The sequence below is a fragment of the Tyto alba genome, unplaced genomic scaffold (assembly GCF_018691265.1).
Source record: "Tyto alba isolate M040663 unplaced genomic scaffold, T.alba_DEE_v4.0 Super-Scaffold_44, whole genome shotgun sequence".
NCBI lineage: Eukaryota > Metazoa > Chordata > Aves > Strigiformes > Tytonidae > Tyto > Tyto alba.
In genome coordinates, this window is record NW_024881320.1 from 458,121 (window position 1) to 473,632 (window position 15,512).

General features: G+C 40.4%; 1 protein-coding gene across 3 annotated transcripts in view; it reads left to right on the top strand.

The window, feature by feature from the left end:
- Positions 1–15,512, top strand: part of TTC28 (tetratricopeptide repeat domain 28) — a 196,713-nt gene that overhangs the window by 1,458 nt on the left and 179,743 nt on the right. For all 3 annotated transcript variants that reach the window (XM_032992901.2, XM_042805055.1, XM_042805056.1), the window contains exon 2: positions 13,980–14,258. In XM_032992901.2, coding sequence (XP_032848792.2) covers positions 13,980–14,258 — 279 coding nt within the window. The remainder of the gene's footprint in view (positions 1–13,979; positions 14,259–15,512) is intronic.

Here is a 15,512-nt window from a genome sequence, read left to right on the forward strand (position 1 = left end):
GGGAGCCCGCGGGGCGCGGGGAGGGCGCAGGCCCTGCGGCCGGCGGCGGGGCGAGGTGAGGGGCAGGGCGGCGGCGGGGCGGCCCGGCCCGCGGGCGTGCCGGGGTAAGCGGCGGCGGGTGCCCGGCGGGGCTCCGGGGCCGCCAGGCCTCGGGTGCAGCCGCGGTCGCCGGGCCGACCGCCCGGTTCCCTTCGCTTCTCGACGGGCTGAGAGCGGCGCCGCCTTCCCGGGAGCCCCGACCGGCGGGCCCGGGCCAGCCGCCCACCCAGCCCCGCGGCCGGCGGGCCCGGCGAGCGCAGCGCTGCGCCGCGGGCGCGGAGCTCGGCGGCCGTCGGTCCCGCCCGGCTGCCGGCGCTTGGCAGCCGCCGAGGGCGGGGGAAGGCGGGAGGCTGCGGGGCAGCGGCCGGGACCTGTCGTCGCCTGTGGGCCATTATTTCCACGTAGGTGTTTTAGTCTACAGCTCTCTGGAGCGGGCACCCCTATGCGAGAGAGAGCGCGGGTGTCAGCGGGTAAGCAAAAACTAAGCTTATCTTGTTAAAATCTGGAAACTTTTTTGGTAAGTGTGTGGGATGTACTTTGTAGCACTGCAGAGGTTACGACCCTGGTGGAACTAATGGTACAGACACGTTCTCAAGCAGATAATACCTCAGCTGGGCATGCCAGGCGTTGAAAAAGTCAGTAACCGGTGAGAAGAACATCATTACTGACAGAACTTGGAGTCTGGAGACTGGATTCAGTCAGTGCATCTTGGATGACAGCAAATATCATTAATGTGGTTCTGTTTGTTCACTTGAATATAGATTGGTGATTAAGGGTGAGGTATATTATCCCTGCCAGAAGCCTGTGCTCCTATAGTTTGATGTTGCAGCCATAGGATGTCCCTGGCTGTCCTCAGTAAATGGAGGGTTGAAATGGCTGAGTGTCTATGCTTTCTTGTTCTTCCTTCTCTTTCCTTGGAGCTATACATGTTTAATTTTGGATGTATTTCATTTTTCTTGGAGGTTTGCACAATCTTAGGCAGTGTCATCCCTCTTGTTCTTTCTTCTGGTATTGAACGAGAGCTCTTTAGGTGCTAATGAAACCTTTTATAGGTTCTTTGAAAGGAGTTTTTTGATAAATGGATGAGTGGGTGTGCCTTGAATATTGAAAGACTTTTGTCAGCAGTAGGGTTGGAAATCTTCCTTTTTTTTTCAGCGGGGGGGGCGGAATTGTCTGATCTAAACACACAGTCTTTTTTTTTTTTTTAAGTGCTAGGTCATATTAGTGTATAAGACTACTGATTATTATTAGTGATAACATCGTTAATTATTATTGTTACTGGTACTCTGTACTATCTAAATCTTAATTTTCAAGAGGTGAAATCCACTGCTGCAACAGCATCAGTCTGTGTATACATTTCTGCTGGATATTGATCAAGTCTTATTTTGTGGCTGCTTCACTGTATCACATTATCCCCCTCTTGACCGAAGTTGAAAATCTCTTCCTTGTCCACTGCATATTCTTTCCTCCTTGCCTGGACACCAGTTACTTCCATTCCTACTGGGCAGGTCACTTGAGGTGGAAATGTTGTAATGAGAGATTGCAGGTGAAGTACCTACCTCCCTGTGTATCAGTGAACGCTGTTATTGCCATCGTGCTGACAGACCTGCACTCCCAGATGGCACACATCCCTTCAGAGAAAACAACAGTTGTACTACAACAATTGAATACTTTGTTGCAGACAACAAAATCCAGGGAGCACAAACACCTGCTGCCCTAACCAGTCTTACTCAAGTGACTTCTCTGTTCAGACCTGGCAGTTGCTGTATTACTGATTCATCAGTCCATCGTTAGTCAGTCCATCTATGTCTGTCTGCCTGTGGCTAAGTGATGGTTCGAAGAAAAAGGTCAAGATTCCTCACTGATAATTTATAATGTAATTATTATTCACAATACCTAAGTTCAAGATTTTGTGCTTCCTTCAGCTGATACTAGATATTTTTTTACATTAAGGATAGATCTGTTGGATGGCAGTGGGAGCAAATGACTCTTTAAACTTAGGAGGTCAACTTTTATTTCTTTTCTGTGTCTCAGTGTTATACTATCTCTTAATAAGAAAATTATCTCCTTTCTGCTTTAATTTCTCATTACTCATCTCAATTTTTGTGTTACTTTCTACTTCTTCTGTACTGTGTTTTCACTTTCTTCCATTCTTTAAGAATTTTGACTCTTTCATATTCTTCCTTTGAAATTACTGACAGTAACATACTGTATGTTGATGCTGAGGGACTGTTCCTGATCTATAAGGGCACTTTCTAATGAGATTGGCAAGGACCTGGAAAATTTTAACTTTTGAGTTTGCTTTAGCCTTTCATCATGCTCAGACACAAACTTGAATTTTCATTAATTAATTTACTTTTTAAGGTTACCAGTGAAGCTAGATTTTTGTTTTTCTGAGAAAAGGAGAAAGCTAAGTGTTCCCCATTCAGTTTGAGTCTGTTCTGCAGGCTACATAAATGCACCATGCAAGGCAGACGTGGCCTATGGCCTGTACTAAAGTTTCAGTAAGCGTGTGCTGACTTCCAGCTGCTCTTACAGTGGAAGCATTCTGAATACACAAAATTAAATAATGTATGTATATTGTGTATATATATGTAAAATGTATCCTACAGTATATATTACATATATTTTTCCTAACTTCCAACTAACTGACTGTCAGTGTTGTATGAGGGTTGGCCTGTTTTAGGCATCTGTAATGCATCTGTTACTTTGGTTCTAGCCATCTATGGTACAAACATAACTTTTAGACAGAATTTTGTCTCTATTTAAAAATTAAAATCTTAAGGATTTAGGAGTATATTATGTTTGTTTTAATTTGCTGTTAAATTATGATGAAAGCACTGTTCCTTATTTCAGAGTGGTTTTTTTTTTAAACTTTAAATATTCTTTACAGTACTTGAGAATTGTTAGAATTTACTGAACATTCAGGATGTATGTGTAATTTTAATTTCATGTTCAATAGACTTCTGTGGATTTCATGTTTTTAATTAATTTTTGAATTCATTATTACTATTGTAATTTGTAACACCTGGGGTAATTCTGCATTTTAATTATACTGCATGTGTAAGGTTACTTCAGTTTGTTTTCTTTTATCTTCTGCCTGTTTGATGCCTCTCTGTTTCTGGGAAATAGCAAATAGTTGTTTCTTTTACCTTCCCTGTGCTTTTCTCAATTTTCATAGACCTTTGACTTACTCCCTTCAATTCTTTTCTAACTTTCATAGTCTGTCTTAGTCTCTCTTTGGATATGGAGATTGATCCACATCTGGTTATCTGTTACTCATCTCTCACCTTTTCTACTTATGTTTCTTTACGTGCTTGTGTGGTAGTGGTGGTAGCAAAACTGAACATGGTATTTAAAATGCACTTCCTATTGTAGATTTTTAGAACGGTGCAATTGTTTCTCCTTTCCCAAAGTTTCTCATTCTTTTACTTGTCTCTTTGACTGCTCATGAGTACAGAGACAGTGTTTCCAGGAGAATTTCTCCAAGGACTCTAAAATGTCTTTTGTGCGGGGTAAGGGTATGATTGGGGCCAGTGATTGTGGTAATAACTAAGGAATTTTTTTTTCTCCAGTCACTTTACATTTATTGACATTGAGCATCATTTGCTATTTATCTTCCAGAATATACTGAACATTGTTCTGCCCTCTGGGCAGTTAGTTTTACATTTGACTAGCACTTTGCTTCATTGGTATACAGTTTCAGTAGCTCATATGTGTACTGCACAAAACAGTTTGGGTTAGATCTCTGAGAAGCCCAGGAAGTTGCAAATGTCTTTAATTAATTAGGCAAATTTGCCCCAAATTTGCAAGTGATGCCTACACTCCTGCATCACCCTGTCTTCTCTCTTGCTAATGTCCTTGCCAATATAACTTTGTATACATTGCTTAGTCTGATGGATGATATCACTGTGATCAAGAAACACCAGCAGCCACCCGAGAAAGAGGCCGCAGGATACTGTTTTAATTTAGATAAATTATCTCCAGGTATTTGGTGTCTAATCCTTTAGAATAAGGTAAAACCTGTCCTTTACCCTGAGTGTTCCTGACCAGTTGTGTGTTGGGTAAAATCCCTCTTAATAAGCCCTGCATGTTACTGACTGAAGCTCCGAAACATTAACCTGCTTCCACTTTTCTCAAAAGTTCACAAAAGAAGGACTTAATTATATATAATAGATAGTATATGTAACAGAAACTGGAATAATCCTGTGCTGAGAGACTGCTCACCTTATGAAAAAGACTGTATTTTTATTATCTTTTAGCACAATGTGGTCCAGAAGGATCAAGAACCTCATGGATCCAGGTGCTAAAACAAGGAGTCACCTAGTCTCAGTGAGCTTCCAGTTTGACATGAGATCCAGTGTAACCAATAGGTATAATAATCAGAAGATCAGGAGAGGGAGAGCAACAATAATATAGGCTGATTTACACATGACTGAAGAGCTTTTATAAAAAGTTATATATACAAAGATTGTCACGGTCACTTTTGGCTGTCTCCTTATTCATCACTAGTTGGTGTAATATTGTTACTTGAGATGCTTCTTAAGGAGGGACTGAGAAGAACTTTGAGGTCACCAATTTGAGAAAAATGGAAATAAAGAATTTGCAATGACTTGATGCATGTTGCTTATAGCTTTTCAATTATTGTAAATAATTATATTTGACAGTAGATATATGAAAATACTCCATTACATACCTGTGCTGGGTTTAAGTGGTGAGGTATTTGGAGGGGGCTACAGTGGTGGCCCCTGGGAGAAACTTCTCAAAGCTCCCCTGGCTCCAAGTTGGACCTGCCTCTGGACAGGGCCCAGTCAGTTAGCGACAGTGGCTGCACCTCTGCGAGAACGTATTTAAGAAGAGGAACCTGAGAGCTTTTGAGACTTGTGAGGAGGAGTTGCGAAGAGGACACCTGTGCAAACACCGAGGTCAGTGGAAGGAAGGAAGGAGGAGGATGTGGGGGGAGCTGCGCCGGAGCAGAGCCCCCCTGTATCCCGTGGTGAGATGGCAGGGCCACCCTCACTGCCGCCCATGGAGGTCACCAATAGAGCAGAGGCCAACCTGAAGCCTGTGGAGGAGCCCACACCAGAGCAGATGCCTGCGCTTAAAGGAAGCGGGGACTCTGAAGGGAGAAGCAGCCCCCGCTGTTGTGGTTCAGCACTGGGAGGATTGCAGCATGGTGGGGGGGGACCCATGCCAGAGCAGCTCGGGAAGGGCTGCGGCCCGTGGGGAGGACTCACGCTGGAGAAGTCTTGTGGAGGACTGTCTGCAGTGAGAGGAGAGTCACGTGGAGCCGGGGAGGGATGTGTGGCGGTCACCCCCCATCCTGAGAAGGAAAGAGCAGCGAGCTGACTGTAACCCCCATCCCCTGCCCCTGCGCTGCTGGGAGAGGAGGGAGACAGATGGGGAGCTGAGCTGAGGCCGGGGAGAAGGGAGAGGTGGGCGGAGGTATTTTTGGATGTGGTGGTGCTTCTCACTGTCCCCCCTTGTCTGTTAAGTGTTGTCTTTGTTAGTGTTTGAATTAAAGTGATGTCTTTTTTTCTTCCCCTTCTTTTCCTCCTGATTATAGTGGGTGAGCTACCCCTCCCTGTCCTTATCTCAATTCACCAGCCTTTTACTTTATTTTCTCCTTCCCAGTGCTGGGAGGGAAGGGGTGAGTGAATGGCTGCATGGTGCTCAGTTGTCCTCTGGGCTCAAACCATGACAATACATGATCCAAAAAGTATTTTGCAGTGTGTTTGCAGTGAAATCAGGTTAGTTTCTCAACCGTGTTTAAAAATAACATCTGCACAACTTAGTTTTCTTGGTTTTGGAGTATTTATCTGAAAACAGGATTTTGTTTAACTGAAGTATTTTGCAAAAGCATGAGGGCGTAATTTGATCTGTATAACCTTTAGTTTTTAAAATTATGTATGAACCAAAAAGTACTGTTTAAATTTAGCTATGGATTGCATAGTTGTTACAATTTTTAGCAACATGTAGCATAGCTCAAATTAGAGTGGATCTAACTGATGTTACAATTGCAGATCTCTGCAAGTTCAGTATTGGAAGCTCACAGTTGCTTCTCATTTTTAGAAATTTTTTTAGAAAAGACATCTTCTTCTTTAGAAATTTTTGTATAAGCTCCAGTTAAAGGAAAAAAAAAATCAGTTTCCTTCCTATCGATAAGTTCGTATTTAAAATATTTTTGTCTCTTATTGCAATGAAAAACCAAAGTAGTAAAATATTGGCAGAACAATACGCTCGAGAAGCCTAGACATATATTCCATTAAGAGATTTACTAATATGTGGTTGGTTTTTTATTAGAATAGTTCTGTAAGTTATGGTTTTATGTTCAGGGTATATATTCCTTTTGATTTATATATGCTCTAAGATAAATTATAGCTTTTTATGATATAAAAATAGATTTCCATGAACACCTAAAAATCTGTCCTAGGATTTTATTTAAAAATTTGGAAGTTTGACTTAGATTTTCACAAAATAATAGGTAAAATAAAACTTGGTGGTTTGTTTGTTGTTTGTTTTTTGTTTTTTTTTTGTTTTTTTTTTTTTCCTATAATGTAGAGGTGCCAGAGAAAATGAAAAACGTGTCTGTCAGAAGAATATTTACTGACATTTGTAAGAGTACTTTAGACTAAAGCAAATGTCAGGTTAGATACTCTAATATTTAACACAGAATAAACGCTAGACTTTAAAAACTGCAGGACATTGAAAACTGCAAAAGCAACAGAAGTTTGGAGCATTTCCTTCATACTGCTTCTGCTAGATGGAAGGTAACTTTAGCAGCATGTCTGTTGGGTGGTGGCAGTGTTTTTGTTTTCATCGAGGCATCAGAACTGCGCAGGTGTATTTTAGCCAGCAGTCCACAGGGTGAGTATGTGTTTCCAGGGCCCGTTGTGTAACTGACCCTCGGGTGGTGTTTCACTTACCTACAGGCTCAAGGGAGGGAACAGCCTGAGTCCTTCTCCAGTTTACTGATGTCCTGCTTATGAGGTTATGTATTATGTTGCTGAGATTTAAGGAATTGTTTTCTTATAGCCATGAAGATGTACTCCCAGTAATGCTTTATAACAATTTGTGAAGATAAAGTCCAGCTTAGGAAAATCTAGCAGCCTGGATAGCTGTTGTGCACATCCTACGGTGGCTTAAGCTTCTAGTTTCAGTGGCCTTTAATTTCTTTCCCCACTATTTCTGTTAAAGTTCTGTTCTGATTGGGTGAAGTTTGCATGTGGCTTGGCAAGTTTTCACGTATATTCAGAAGTGAAGTACAGACTGGCTGAAGTGCTAGCTGCTAGGAGTGCAGAGTTATGGGGAGAAACTTCATGTTCTTTATTTGTTCTTGGACTCTTGTTGAAGATAGTTTCTGTTACAGAAAAACAGTAATAGCCCAGAATATGGAGTGAAAAAAACAAAAAGCCATTTTACAGATTAAAATACAAGAAGTCATATAGATGCCTTCATAGACAGGGAAGTTCAGTTATAGTTTGAAGCTGATTTTGGAAACCCGTATTTAGAATAAGTAATGTCATTTGTTTCACAATCCATTTGGAACGCCAGTTTTTCTGCTTGCCTCTTTATTTTTATTTTTTCCTCTTCCTAATGCTTCACTGATTCTCTTGAGCTATTTAGATAATTTAAAATATAAAAATGTTAATATAACGCTTAAAGTATTTTTTGGAAAGTTATAAATAATTTTTTTTAAAAGGTGCCTTAATTATGAATTTGCCACCCAATGCATCATATATATAAGGCGTATTTATTTGAATTGTATGGCATTAAATAAGATGGATTACATAGAAACAAGCTCTGAAGTGTAAGATTCATTGTTCTTTAATCAAGAATTCTCTTCATGCTGTTGTACCACAGTGTTTTCCCTTGTCCTCTTGTCTTGGAGCTGAATTTAAATTTGCTGTTATCTCTTCCCACTCATCTTATTGGAACTCGATAGGAATCTACTCCCACTGTTTTCTGGATAGCAACGTGCTGTTCAGTCAGATCTTTCAGCGTGTACAGGCACTTACTTATTTTATTTGCTAAATGTTCTGTCTCTATAGAGGACTAAGTTTAGCAAGCTTGATCTTGGAAGATAAACATTCTTGTAATGTAGGTTTTTCTGTGTGTTCAATATACTGTTTGCTTTGGGGGACTGGGAGTTCATTTGCTCTTGAAAAGAAAAATACAGAAGAAAATTGTGTGTTTTCAATGCTCATGTTGGATGGTTGGTAAGGTTGAACCTTGAGCACCTTCTGCAAGAGGAGGAAGCTTTTTCAGCAGCAAAGGGAATTAATTGCTGAGACTAACCTGAAGCAGATATTGCGGGAGTTTTTGTCTAATGTGACCTCTGTAGTAGGAGCTGGTTTCTGGTGCTCTATGCTGGTTTGGAGAAGTGATGCTGAGAAGCTTGTGCCATCTTCTTTAATAGAAATACATGAGCTCCTACCTTAAGTTGTCCCTGCTAGATCGTCTTCTGCACTTCATAAGAACCTTTTTTGTTCCACTGCACTAAGGAACTTCTGTTTCTTTAGCTTTGGTTTAATATGTACAGTACCTCCTGTAACAAAGTGTTAGGCAGCCTAAATATGTGCATTGCCATCACCTTCCACCGTATTAGTAAGAGAACAGCAGTCGTGACTGGAAAGAGGGGCTGGCTTTTTAATGAGTACTTTGTGTGTGTTGGTACTGTCATAATAATCTTTTTTAATTTGTGGTTTGAGTGCCAGAGTGACTCAGTTTTGTTCTATGGTTCTTTATTTTACCTAATGATGTTTTACTGCCTCACGTAGTTCTTGTGATAGCAGGAATTAAATAATAACATATTCTAGAAATCACCATCATAGTTTCCTTTAAAATAGTTTAATGTTCTTCAAATTATGTAGCCTCATAGGATATTAGAGGCAGAAACCACTTTACTTGGAGTGAGAGGATGTCTCCTCATGGATTCTTCTCGTTGTTACAGACTCACAGTATGATTCTGGGAAGATCATTAACAGCTTTGTGTTTTCATTTGTTCATGCATAACAAACAGGCAGAAAAGACAGCTATTGTTTGACTTGTGCATTCTCTAGTCTCACTAGTGCTCCTTGAGATTGTGCCGGATGAGACCTGCCCTCGCAGAGGCCTCTCTGCCCAGTGCTCAGTTGCTCTTGGGAAGGTTGCTTCCAGGCAGGGAGCAGCATCTGTCCCCGTGGCCAGGTGGAGGTGATGGGAGCAATGGCACGTGCAGTAACGGTGCTGAGCCGGGGTGGGCTCTTTGGTGTGACGCTGGCTGTGCTTTCGCTGCCAGGATGAGTCTCAGCTGGAGGCAGTTACACCAGTAGCTGTTAAGGAATCTATTTCTTGAAGTATTTGTCTTCTAAATAACTTGACTAGTTCTGGTATTCCTGCATCTAGAAGCTGCAGTCATTTTCTCTGACTATGATAAAAGAATAGAAACTAAACAACATTTGGTATTTTTTCATTGTCCCTGATGAAAGCAAATCACTGGGAAATACAATGAGGGAGAGACAGAGGCCACCTTTAAAAATACAGCTGAGAAACTGCAGTAGTTTATTTGATACCTTGCACCCTTAAACTTGGCACTGGTTAACAAAAGAAATGTTTTGCTGTACTAACGTGTTTAAACTGGAGATCACCATGACTGAATCTGTTGTGTACTGTTATTGATAGTTTGAACTCAACAGTTCAAAATAGTAAGTTTTGGAAGCAAAATTGTTTCCTTTGCAGTCTGCTCTAGACAGTGTTATAAAGGAGGAACCAGAAGAAAATATTCGGGCTTTCTACTGAGAGATTCATGTTTTCTAATCTGGTTATGTTTGTGACTAACTGATCTGATAAATTTATTCCAGTTTGTGCCCTGCTTCTTTCACTCTTAATGTTGATGGGGATTGGCTGTATTTAACACATCCCAATGAATTAAGTCAAAGCAGCTAGTTTTGTTAAGGGAAATTATAGTTGCAGGTGGTTATTTAAATTAAGGTAACTTTATAGTTTTTAAGAATTTTAAACATGTTGTTCTCTGCCAAGATATCACCTGTTTATCTTAACAGCAGTTCTTCTGGAGTTTGGATATTCTCAGTGGAGCCCTTTCACCTTTAGAGTTGAGAAAAATCTATATGGAAAAACATTTGTTCACGACCAATGTACTTATAAATGAGTGCTATATGGCATGGCCACCTGGGAGGAATTTGCGGTGACAGTGTAGGTCTCCTGAGGAGAACAAAACAAATATGTTTTTTGATCCTGTAATTGTGGTGCAAACAAAATATCATGTAGTTTAGAAACCAGTGAGAATCTTGCATCTGTTCTAACTGGGAAAGATGTCAAAAGAGAAGATACCTCTTTTTCTTAGTGTGTGGTTCTGTTCCTTCTGATAGACTGATTTAGTGCTTGTGATCAGTTAAGTGCATCACAGAAATACTATCCATATTAGCTGTGCCAGAAATTTGAATTGTGCCACATGAAATTTGTACTGCAGAAGTTTATTTTGCTCATGAAAATCTCAGGTTTTGTCAGAATTGTAGCAGGAAGCTATTGAAGCTAAAAACATAGGAGGATTCCAAAAAGTTCCTGTAAATGTAGAATAAAAAAACCATCTGCTGATATTATAGCTGACAGCTTTGGAAAGGGTGGCATTTTAAATTGTGTGTGGGTGAGTGTGTGTTAGTGGGGTTGTTTCCTTGTTTGTTAATACAGTTTTAAAGGATTCTGGGTCAGGATGATTTCTGACATCATAAAGAGAATATCCCTGGAGTCCTTGCTCAGGGTCTGTTCTTCCCTCTCAAATGTTCACCCTCTGTTTGCCCTCTTAATACTTAATTTATGATTGTTCATTTCCTCAGATCCTTCTGGAAAACGATGTATGAGAGTTCTTTAGACTGTTAGCTGTGTGTTTGCTTGACCATTGCATGAAAGTTCAGTTACTTTCAGAAATTTTTGACATGTTTGAACTCCTTTTAGGCCCCAGGTAAAGGTTATATCATTTTTTTGAGCAGAATATTGCTCGGGTGAAAATACTCCACGCACCTTATACAATGAGCAGTTCTGTAAGACGGCATTGGATTTTCTTGCCTGTAGGGACTCTGAAGTGTTGGTTCTAAGTTGTATAAAATCAAGTTTTCCACTGATCTGGTAATTTCCAGGAACAAAGGTTAGTATAGAAATAAGGACAGCATGGAAATTAATTACTTGCTCTGACTTTAATGGTTGGAGAAATTACAGAGTAGTTTTTAGGTTTGCCCACTGAGAAGCATTTTGCACAACGGCAGTGCATTTGCTAACTTTGGCAGGTTTCAGGAGTATGCAGAAATGTGAGTTGCTGGAATTAAACCTGCTCCTGAAACTACAGAGGAAAAAAAGTAGGTGAAGATGAAAGGAAATGTGAGAAGAATGGTATTTCCTTTGGCTTCTATTTTCCTACAGCAATCAGCTCTACATGTGAATCATGGTATCTCTGGGTAGTTACCTGTGCTGTCTCTGGCACTTGGGTACTCACCAACCCCATTTCCCCACGGTACCTCCAGCCATCTGGGGCCTTCTGGTGACTAATTAGATTCCCCAGGGTTTCCTGAGCTTTGCATTTGAACATCTACTCATCTAATAGCTGCTGAATCTTCATATTCTGTTCCTGCAACTTCTCAGGTCATGGCAAAGTGACCACATGATGAAGTTTATGGTCAAATACAAGCAAATGTGTGAGTTATCTCACTGCTTGACGTAAAGCAATGTGTTCAGCTCTAATGTTTGGGCTGTTGCTCAAAGTAGAGCAATTTTCCTGTCACTACGCAAGAATATATGAAGTTGCTATTTGTAAACTTGATTGAAGTAGCAAAGAAGTATGCCAGTGCATTTAAGATGTACTGCATATAGCATGAAATTTCAAGGAAGCAGAAATTTGCTTTTTACAGTGCTGCTGCTGCTAATAATAATAAGTCGTCAAGCTACATATTAGCTTATATTAGCAGGAGTGCTATATAAAGGGCAACTACACAGGTGAAAGGAACAAAGTTTTTAGTTTGATCTACTGTAGACAGGATAAGAAACAGTACATTTACTGATAAAAAGGAGATTTGGCATTCCTCGGGGGTCAGTGTTGGGACTGGCACTGTTTAATATCTTTGTTGGTGACATGGACAGTGGGGTGAAGTGCACCTTCAGCACCCTCAGCGGCCTCCCAGTACTTAAATGGGGCTACAGGAAAGGTGGTGAGGGACCCTTTATCAGGGAGTATGGGGATAGGATGAGGGGTAACAGTTTTGATCTGAAAGAGGGTACATTTAGATTAAATAAAGAAATCCTTCCCTGTGCCGGGGGTGAGGCGCTGGCCCAGGGTGCCCAGAGCAGCTGTGGGTGCCCCCTCCCTGGAAGGGTTCAAGGCCAGGTTGGACGGGGCTGGGAGCCCCCTGGGCTGGGGGAAGGGGGCCCTGCCCGGGGCAGGGGGTGGCACTGGGGGGGCTTTAAGGTCCAACCCATTCTATTAGGAAAAAAATTTTAATTATGAAAATCATGAAGCAGTGTAATGAGATTGTCTGAGTAAAACATGGAGTCTTCTTCAGTAGAGGAGTTTGGAAACAGTTTGGACAAATACCTGTCAGAAAAAAATGGGTATAATCATAAGGAAAAGAAGAGGTCAGTAGTTTCTAATTTGAAGCTTTTCTATTGTTGTTGTTTGACTAAAGAAAGAACAAAAGTCTATAGACCATTTTGATGCTTGAGACAGGATGTCAGTTTGCAGCTTGCTTCCCTTTCCACCTAAAAATATGCCTCAGCTTGCTCTAGCAATGTATTTAAGTCCTGAAGTTGTGCTGTGGTAACAATACATGATATTCTTAACCTTTTTTGGTCTGCAGGTTAAAAAATGGATGACACCAATCTCAATTATAGTAGTCTAAACCTTTAACAAATATTTCCAATTACTTTGCATGTTACCATATGTACATGTTGCCTGTTGCCAAATATGACTACTGCAGATTTCACAACTGTCTTGTCATCAGCCGTAAAACTATTGTGGCTGTGTTTTTGAGGGTCCTTGGGAGAAAGTGGGGTATACGTGACAAAAACAGTTACTGACTGCAAAAGACTGGCTGGGGAAAATAAGGAACGTAGAAAGTTAAATGAGGAGAAAGGGTGTACCAGAATAATGGAACTAGGATTTTCTACAGCTCACTTTAAATAATAATCATCTTTATATTTAGAAGGCTTAAACTGGTTTTTCTTTGTAATTGCATGAAGTTGACAATGTGGGAAGGTGGCTCTGCCAATGATGACTGTTGTGTTGATAAAATAAATTGCGTGCCCCACTAATTTTTGTGAGTATACCCAGTTCTGAAGACTCATCCTTCACTTCCCATTTATGAACAATTTGCAGCCTGCAGGTAGCTGGATATAGACATTTGTGAGCAGATGTACCAGTGCAAGTTCTATGGTTTGAAGAGAATTTATACGTTCTTCCACTGTCTGTGCATGCGCTTCTGTGTGATCTCCATATCCAGCTATGGCTCCATGGGCATCATCTTCACATTCATACCTGCCACCTATTCAGATAAACTTCCTTACCTGGTGACTATGCTTCGTGTTGTAGAATCCAGTTCTATGGCTGAGGAGGAAAAAATTGTGAATATGTGGAATGTAGCATACTAAAATAGACTGTACCTAGTCTTACACAAGAAGGCGGCAGTATGCTTTCTAGAACATCCTTCATAAGCAATTATGTTTTAGAAGACTCTCTTCTGTTACTTCTGCACCCCCCAAAAAGTCAGTAGATAAACCATTTACTTTTTTAAGAATCTGATTCTGAATTAATAATTTAGTCTGCAGTAATGCTGGTAACTTTAATTTCTGCTGTACAATTTGTAATATTTTATTTTTTTGAACATTTTAGCATTTCCTAAATTTTTTATCATTTCTTAACATTAATACCTAATTTTTTTCCCCTTTCCTCCCCCCAGATTTCTTTCTTTGGATCAAAATCTTTTGGAAGAAGAAGTCCTGACAGTCCCATGTTGAGCAAAGCTGAATTTGTTGAGAAAGTTCGCCAGAGCAACCAGGCTTGCCATGATGGTGATTTTCATACAGCAATTGTGTTGTACAATGAGGCTTTGGGAGTTGATCCTCAGAACTGCATTCTCTACAGTAATCGTTCGGCAGCCTACATGAAAATCCAACAGTATGACAAGGCCCTGGATGATGCAATCAAAGCACGACTTCTCAATCCCAAATGGCCAAAGGTAAGAAAGTATATTTGTCTTTGGGGGGAAGGAGTAGCTCCTTTGGGACTATTATTAACATATGTGACATCTAACGTAAACAAGTGCATATATTTCTGCACAAAAGTCTGTTTTCACTAGAAGCTGCAAATAATAATATCTTTTGTGCTTAAAAGTTGTTTGACTTGAATTTCCTGTTGGGTATTAAACTGTTTTCTGTGTAAACATACTTTTCCCCAATCGAGGTATGATACTATTTTACTATTTTAAACCAGCGTGGTTTCTGGGTTGTGAAGACCTGATGTCTCAATGTTAAATGTAGTCAGTGTTCAGCAGCATCCAGGAACATTTTGTTGAAAACTTCTGGAGACGTAGCTTGGAGATTCTTATTAGTGATGGAGCAATGAGGCCTTTCAAAGTAGTGTTCAAAGAATGTTTATGTGTAGTATATTTTGGATAAACATTTGAGGAAATGTGTATCAGCCTTCTTAGTAAGATCTGACTACATAAGGAGACGTTTTGTAAATAGTAAATGGTGTTGGTTGCGTGTCCCTTCTGGGGTTGCTTCCCACTAGCTACAACTGATCGCTTCATTAACTGACTCACCCTTGGCTAGCCCAGGGCCAGCCCTTTACATGCTAATCAATTTTAATAGCATCTGCTTCAGATTCCATTTCTCCTGTCAATCCCTCACACAGTCTTGCTATCCACTTTAGCTAAAGATGCAATTTAAGAGCAGATTCATCACACAAGTTCCCCTCCCTAGAAATTATGGCAGGTAGCAAGCATAATGTTCTCTGTCAGCTGGACTCCAAACTATTGAATTTTCCTTTTATTTCAAATCAGATCACTATAAGTGTTGTATTCAGTCTTGTATTTTTCAGTTGTTTATTAGCTTCTAGAAAAGCTTTATCATATGCTTCGTTAAGACTTTGATAATTACTTTACCCTTACTCTAAGCACAAAGCCAAACCCTGCTCGTTATCAGCTCCCTGTGTTGAGATTGTGTTGTATACCTTTAAATCAACATTACCTGCTCTCCCTTTTCTCATCTGTCATTGCCTGTATCTTGTTTGGATATTTAGTAGCCCGTTAACTAAAACCACAGATATTAGCCTAGTGGCCAACTGCTTAGCAGTTACATTTCCAAATCCTCATAATTTCATTTGCTGTGCTGAAGTAAGTAGACACCCTGTTTTTTTCATGCCTGCATAGTTTATTTTCATATGGCAAGTGGAAGCTGTTGCATAAAAAAATATATATATAAAACAGTGT